General features: G+C 41.4%; 1 protein-coding gene across 1 annotated transcript in view; it reads left to right on the top strand.

Annotated features, from left to right (window-relative positions):
* Window positions 1-4,334: 4,334 nt before the first annotated feature.
* Window positions 4,335-8,372, top strand: part of lrp1bb (low density lipoprotein receptor-related protein 1Bb) — a gene marked incomplete at both ends in the record, with an annotated part of 246,847 nt that continues 242,809 nt past the window's right edge. Inside the window, one exon of the mRNA XM_083909007.1 lies at window positions 4,335-4,425. Within this exon, the coding sequence (XP_083765133.1) occupies window positions 4,335-4,425 (91 nt within the window). The remainder of the gene's footprint in view (window positions 4,426-8,372) is intronic.

Here is an 8,372-nt window from a genome sequence, read left to right as displayed (position 1 = left end):
TCTTTTAGAGAGAGAGAGAGAGAACCATGCAATCCTAGCACTCAAAAAAATCTAGCAAACACTTTGTGGAAAAAAATAACGTCCTTGAAGACTTGGACTTCCTCATTCTCTGTGACAACTCAATAATAAAACACGATACACTGTTCCGACTGAGAGTCACGCGTGTTGCCGACGTCTCATCTCGGATACATTTTCTTTTGTCACCTTAAACAATGTTTCGCTTAATGAATTTACCGCGGCGTGACGGGACACGGCTGCTCATATTTGAGTAGCACTAACAGCTTGGTTCATCAGCGGGTAATAAACGTCCCGCGGTATCGTGGCGACGTTTTAAAACAGGATATGTGAATCCGACCGAGTTTACAGTGATGTAGCTCTCAATTTCCTAAGTCCAGGGATGGATATTTATGCTTACTGACTTCATTAGCACTAGAGAGTCGGAGCTTTTATGTGCAATCATCTATTCTTATCATGGGAAGCATTACACAACATGTGGTAAATTAATGAAGATGGCACATTGTGTGGCAGGTTAAAAGCAAAGTGTGCAGAGAGGATTTCACGTCGTAGCGTTCAGTCTGCCGTGTGTGAGAAGAAGCGAGTCTTTCCAAAGCTGCACATTTTCATTTACCACTGAGATATCTCACCTCTCCACCCTTGCCTTTGCTGCAATTGATTGCGAGGTATAAACACTGGTTGTTGTAAACACCACAGCCTGCGATACAGATCTTATTTCTGCTCCAAATAAAAAGGGCACCTCATAGGAGCGTTACATGTACTGGATATGTTCTTCAATCAGTAAAATAGTCAAAAAGCAGCTGGAGGTTTTTCCACATCACATGATCTTCATTATCAGCACAATCAACCCTGTTTTTTTTCACTTTAAAAAGTTTAGTTTCAAATTATGGATTTTACATTTAGCTTTAGTTTTCACCGTCATGGACCTTGAAACCCGATGTGGAAGCATTATTGCACACAGCTCCTTGCCGTGAATGCGTGCACGGCAATAATCCTGTATACTGTACTTTTTCCCAGTGAAAAAAGAATGCTTCTCTGCATTTGACTTCAGCTTGATTTGCTCAGAAAGATCATTTCCATATATTTCATGTTTATTTTAGTTCACTCTGTGTTTTTCCTCCTTCCACTCCTGTGCAGCGGTTGAACCCCTCTGCACAGGAGGCAGCATCCATCCCAAAACAATGGAAAAACATTACCCTGCCAATTCCACTTATGTCCGGGGTTCAGACACTGTTCTTTTCTTCTGCCGTGATGACTTCAGCCACCAAGCACAATGCATTTTTTTTACCCACAAGCTAAGAAACATTGGAACAATGAGTTTTTGTGGCAATCAGATTTTTTCATTTTATGGCCTTGAAAACTCACAAAAGGTCCTAAAATGAGATTCACAGGTGAATGAGAGGCTTGTAAGGAATGGGAATGATAATTGTTGGACGTGATCGTACACGGGAAGTGGCACCACTAGGGGTTGAAAACTCTTCAATGTGTTTTTTTTGTGTGGAAATCAGTTAGGGGCAGGGTTAAAAGTGTCTCCATACTGTCATGTAATTCTGTACCACGTATCTAGGGTTGCAGGAAAAGCTGGAGCCGGAGATCACAGGGCCAGCATGCTGAACAAACTAATATTAATAACTTAAATTTGCACAAATTCAAAGCCAATTAATCTGACCCCAATCAGAGAAAGACTGATAACCTGGGAAAAACCGATATATGTGGGAGAACTTGCAAATTCTACCCTATATGTGTGTATATATGTATATATAAATGTGTGTGTATATATGTGTGTATGTAATAGGTCTTCATTGTTTCCAACATGCATATTGAATCCCAGTACAATGTTAACATCAAGGCAAGGTATAAATAAAATACTGTGCCTGTGATACAGGTACTCTGTATTTTAAAGATGTTTTATGCATCATAACATCCCCCTCATTAGCTGCATGGGACTTAAAATGCATTTCATTACTTCTCTAACCTGCAGGAGTAACTGCATGTGATTTTATTATTTTTTTCCTATTCTAGATACAGCCTTACAGTTCCTGAGAGATTCTGCATCATTAGCATGTCAGCCAGGTTGGCCGCACTTCCTCATTTCTCATTAAAAACATCAAGAGAATCAAGAGAAAAGGGAATGAGGCAGGCCACAGTGCTCCATCTGAGGGAAGTTTATCTCTGCGGCCAACATCTACTCAAATCTCAGGCCTTTTCAAGAGCGTTTTTCTTTTTCTTATTTTTTTATTCCCTATACTTCCACTTTGTTTCTCCCTGTCACAAATAACTTGGTAGCCTTCAAAATGATAGCATACTTCAGTTTTCAGGACAACTTAAGGTGACACGAGCATAAAGTGGATGTATCGTCACATCACAAACAGCTGGTAAATTACTGCAAGCAGCACCATTAAGCTTTATATTCGGGTATTTATGAAGACCATCTTGAATAACTGTCATGTACCACTGATCAGCCACAACATTAAAACTGGTAAATGGTTCTAATGTTGTAGCAGACTGACTGACTGACTATAATTATTGCTCATGTTTTTTTTTCTCTCATGAATTTAGCATACATCTGTCTTCTTTTTTTATTGATCTACTCTTTTTAGATTATTATGCATCGCTGTATTCCACTGATTTTTATTCAGAATTTTAGCATTTATAATTGGCCCAAGCTTTCATTTGCTGCACTCGCATGCATCATAATTTGTCAGTCTTATGATGTTTGCATGTTCTTTTTGTTTGCCCAGCTGCGATCAAACTTGCCCTATAGTGGGGGTAATAAAGTTTCATGACAATAAATTAGTGATCTGTATATTTTTTGACCTGATCAACCTAAGTTTGAGGTCACGCTAATGTTAAAACTGCAGTGTGTTGTTTTTAAGGAACCGGAACATTGTTCGAGTAAAGCAAAAATGGATGGAAACAGATTGGAGTATAACTGAAAAAGACACAACGAGTCACTCAGCTGAAAACCTTCAGAAATGAATTCTACTGCTCAAAAAAACCCAGTTTGTTTTTTAGGTTATTAAACGAGTAAAAGGGCACGCACTGACTGTGGTCAGGGACATCGAAGATATCTTGGTATTATTAAGAAGATTATAACAAATCATGAGGAAATATGTGGAATAGATGAATCACTAGGATTCCGCTCGGGATTACACGGTAATAGAAACTGACCACAGTTAATTTAGTGTAAGTGTTTTTTTTGTCATGTTCCCGTCACTCAGGTCTGATAGTATTGCTTGACAAGAGCCTGTTTTTACATTACAAGGACGCAACATATAAATGTCTCTGCTCATTACATGTTTTGGTGTCTTTCTAACGTCATACACCCTCATTTTCCAGTCTTCCACTCATACTTGCTTCTCCCCCCCCCCCCCCCCTCCCCTTCATCATCATCATCATCGTCCTCCTCCACTTGCTCCAGACAGAGCCTGTTTTCAGATGAAGAGGCGCAGCATACAAATAATGTAACACAGTTTCTGTTCACGGAGACTAAAACGGCAGCGGAATGATAACATCGACGAGACAAATCACCCGAAAGTTACACACACACACACTGAAACTTTTTAAGAATGAAGTATTTATAGCAAGCTTATCGATGGACCTCAAAGATGTGATGCAGTGTATATTTTAGGGTTGATCTATGCATCATAAACGCTGTGTGTTGGTGGTTACAGCACTCACTCTTTCATAGTTCTTGTGTGTGGTTTGCAGTCAATAAAAAAAATATATAACTGAGACAATAGTGAGGGAGCTTTGATTTCTCAGCTCATCCTGACTTTTTCTTCTTGTTTGAGGACCCTCCCTCTGAAACTCCCCCCCCATCCTTTTCAAGACCTCAGGCTGACAGCCACTCTACTGACTGTACAGCTATAACCTTTCAGACGAGCTGCCTGCGCCACCTCGGCGGCATTTAATCACTGGGAAAAAAGACTGGAGTCGTATATGCATTCTTTATGCTTCTTCCACGCTCGCACCCCGCCTTCCCTATCGCGTCCGCGTGAGCGTGAGCGTGCGTGTGCGTGTGTCACAGACTCTCATTCCTCCCGCTGTCTCCGTTGCGTCTGTTTCGCTGTGTGGAGCGGCGGTGTGTGCATGTGTCGGGGAGCCGGGGGAGCGCTGCACTGCTCTGCGCACTGCTGGACATCACCGCGACTACACGGCGCTCGATAACCCGAGTGGCGACGCTGGTGGTGGTTGTGGTTGTGGTGGTGGTGGAGGAGGAGGAGGCGGGGAGACTGGACCCGGACCAGGAGCAAGAGCAGGAGCAGGACCGGGGGAGAGAAGCACTGTGGCTTCTTTAGAGCCCCTTCTCCGACACCATGTCCGAATTGTTTCTGCTCGTTTTTCTAGCCCTGTTCTCGGGATTATTTCCGCGCGCCGAGCCCTCCACAGTGTCGGACACAGAGAAAGGTAAGGAGGGAGCGGGGCCGTCGGGGATGCGCAGTCCGGTGAAACTTGGCACCGTGGTACCGATCTTTTTTTTTTTTTTTTTTTCTCCTCTCCAAAGCGGTTTGGCTGTGATTTTGTGCATTCGCTGGATCTAAACCTCCGTGTTTGAGGCATCAGTCAGTGATGATGAAGAGTTCTCGTCATTGTCCACTACCTGCATCTCTTGTTTCCATCATTTAGAATCTTCCATGATTTGTCTTTTAAGTTGCTCTGTGCGTTTGAGTACAATTCTTGCATTGTGTGCAGTTTCAGGAACATTCTTTTGGGGCTCGTTGGGAGCCAGCAGAGAGAGAGAGAGAGAGAGAGGGTGATTCAGTGTTTGTGGTTGCAGCCGCTTCGGCAGCGACATCCCACAGTGCAGCAGGTGAAAATATCCCTGTGCCCAGTGTGTTTTTTGTCTCACCCCGAGCTGGAGCTTGTTCCTGTGCCCGTGGCTTTCGCCGCAACATGGTGTGTGTGAGTGCGTGCGTGTGTTTGATGAAGGCTGTGCTCCAGTTGTGCACAGAACTCTCTCTCGACTATTTGAGAAGCATATGTCTGAATTTCATCCCTTGATGCCGCATGTGTGTGTGTGTGTGTGTGTGGTGTTGGGGGGGGGGGGGGGGTGATCAGTGTGAGCAAAGACGACCAAAGTCATTTCAGCCATCACTCTATCATTCATTTGCAATTCAGTGTTTGAACTTTATTGAATCAGCCAATCAGGCTCTTTGCTTCTCATATGTGCATAGAATGGAACAAAAAGTGCTTCACATAAAGACATTTTCATATAATATAATATATATATATAGATAATTAGGACACAATAGAGCTGCAGAATATTCAACAGCTACATTCATAGAAAGCTATCATCATCAACATCATAAAATAAAATCTTGCAGCACATGGCTCATTAATATTGAGGAAAAAATTAACAAAAAAACATCATTGATTACCATCAAAGTGTGATTTTCCTTCGGGTCAGGGTTCACTACAGTTATTGTCATTGTTTATACTTGAAATCTCTATCCCACCTTTTTAAAGTGTTCAAGGTGCCCATTTTTAGGCATCGACTAAAGGACTCGCTGTCATTGAGCACGTATGCACTTCATAGTATCAGAATTAAGTATGCATATTTTTAAATATAAGCTTGTGTGGATGCAGTGATCGTATGCATAGATGTCATACTTTCTCTTTTAAAATTCCCCAACACAAAGCAACGATTGCAAAGCTTGTTGTCAGACTGTCCCCAACGTCTTCGCGGCAGATGCATCTCTCTCTCTTTCTGTGTGTGTGTGTGTGTGTGTGTGTGTGTGTGTGTGTGTGTGTGTGTGTGTGTGTGTGTGTGTGTGTGTGTGTGTGTGTGTGTGTGTGTGTGTGTGTGTGTGTGTGTGTGTGCTATCGCCAGATATCATTTCAAAATGTTTTGCATTTTTCAACTAAAACCCAGAAGAGAATAATATGATAATTATTCTTGTCAAGCACAGTAGTTCAGCAGTGCTGGCAAACACACACACACACAAAACACAACAAAAGCATGGAAAAACCAATACCTGGAGTGTGACAATCGCACCAGGCAAGAGGGGGAAAGTGTTTACCTCTGTCTGTGCATGAAATGAAAAGATGAAGATCTGTTTTATTTTTGTGTGAACTCCTTCGAGTCGCCGCCGTGCTGTGAGAGGTGGTGGTGGTGGTCAGGGTGTGTGTGTGTGTGTGAGGGGGGGGTTTTGTGGCAGTTTTTGTTTGTCAGCGTTGCACCACTGGTTTTTTCCAACCACTCGTGAAGCTCAGGAGAAATTGCGTTATCTAGTTCTCGGCGAGCGGAATTAAAACAAGAGCGGTAAACATGATATTCGCACACACGTCGCCGAAGTCAACAACAAAGTTATTGCATTTTTGTCCTCCACAGACAGATTCAGACAGTGCTGCCTCTCCTCTGCCTCTGTTCTACCGTGGACTGAGAATAAATGAAAGCCCTCGTAAGTCAGGTCTAATTGGAAGGTAATGATAATGGCATTTCTTATTTCGTCCAACAGCAAAGCTGGATGTCAGCTTAATTAGTTTAAAATTAATTTGCTTTGTGGTTAGCAGTAGTAGTTACACCGAATGCCAAGAAGGGTGTGTGTCTGTGTGTGTGTGTGTGTGCGCTTTTGAATCCCCAGCCTATTCATAAAAAAAAACACACTCTGTTTGAAATTCCTCTGCCGTGTTCCTCTTCTTTTCACCCGCGTCCATCTCGACCTGGCGGGAGGCGGCGTGGCACATGTGCTGATGTGACAAAAACAACAACGCTGGAGAAGTTTTGACAGATCAGCATCGTTTAGTACAAACAGCTCTCAGGCTTTAGTCATGTATATACCTCACTTGTTTTTAAAAAGACGATAGCGGAGTGGAAGGCACAGATAGGTCCACGCGCTAATGCAGCGGAGAGCTGCCTTTAGGAGCTAATTAAATTAGATAGTGAGATAATGCTGCTGAAGTGTATGTGAGTGTTCTTCTATGTGTGTGTTACAAAGTCCAGCACAGGTAACGAGAGAAATTTTGTGTCAAAATAAGTCTTTCAGGTTTCATTGTACCAACCACATTTTTGTTTTAATTGGGTCCAAGTTTTAACTTCTGTGCACATTTAGCAAAAAAGTAATGAAATAAAAATGAGGGAGAGTTCACTCTATAGCGCTTCTATGATGAGGAAGGTTCGTTTTATTTGGCTTTCTTTTGTCCATAAAATGTATATTTTAAACAGGGCTAATGCACAGTGACAGCATTAACCTCTCAGACAATCATCACGAGCACGAGTTATTCAACCTGTAGAACGTGTTTTAGAACATTGTCGGTGGATCTACGCGGGTCTTTTAAAGGCAACACAGATAAGCTCCAACTAAAGATTATTTTCTCAATTACTCGATTAATTGTTTGTCAATGTTAATGTTAAAAAAAAGTTGATCTGTGTTTGTCAAACCTGGAAATGACGATGTTCTCGAATGTCTTGTTTCGTCCAAAAACCATATTATTAAATATATAAATATAAATATTATTCAGTTTGAATGATTTCTTTATGTGGAGCAAAGAAACAAAGAAAATATTCACATTTAAGAAGCTAAAACAATCAGAAATCATGTTTTAATCATGAAAAAAGCTTCGATTAATCAACTATCAAAATAGTTGACGATTCATTTAGTAATCGATTAATAATCCATTAATCTCTAAATTTATTAAGCACTTCTATATTTCTTTAAACGTCATACACTCTCAGAAATAAGGGTTCCAAAAGTGTTCTTCTACAAGGGGTGAGGTTCTACCTGAAAAAAGGGTTTTTCAAGGGTTCTTGGTAACACTAATGATTCCAGTAAGAACTGTTTTGATCCAGAGAACCCTTTAAAACCCCTTTCCTTAATAAAGGGTTTTAAAAGGGTTATTGGTATCACTAAGGGTTCCAGGTGGAACCTTTATAAAAGGTTCCACCTGGAACCAAAAAGGACAAGCCAAAGAATCTTATATGGTTCTACTTACTATAGTACTTTTATTTGTACAAGTGTACAGCATACGTCTACACATGTCTTTTAAAGGCAACACAGTGGGGTGCTCCGTGTTCCATTGACTTTGGCTCGAGTCTCATTTAATTATAGTTTAACAGAATTATGAGTGCTTGATTGAAAATGTAGAAAGAGAAGGCGGCTGATTAAAGTCAAGTCAGTCCGTTACCAAGAAGAAAATGTTTGTTTTGATTTTTGAACAGTTTCCACACAGCGGGGATTAACTACCACCACCACCACTATCAGCACTACTCATAATAATTATGATAATAATCATTTCTTGGGCACAGAATACGGTGAATTGATGGAGCTGGCAGTTGTCCGGATTCCATTCAGTCAATATGTAATCAAAGCCAGGCCTGGTGTTACAAGGAGAGCATTCATGTTACAACTGAGGGA

Source organism: Microchirus variegatus, assembly GCF_963457635.1.
Source record: "Microchirus variegatus genome assembly, chromosome: 22".
Classification (NCBI taxonomy): Eukaryota; Metazoa; Chordata; class Actinopteri; order Pleuronectiformes; family Soleidae; genus Microchirus; species Microchirus variegatus.
This window is presented reverse-complemented; position numbering and strand designations above follow the sequence as displayed.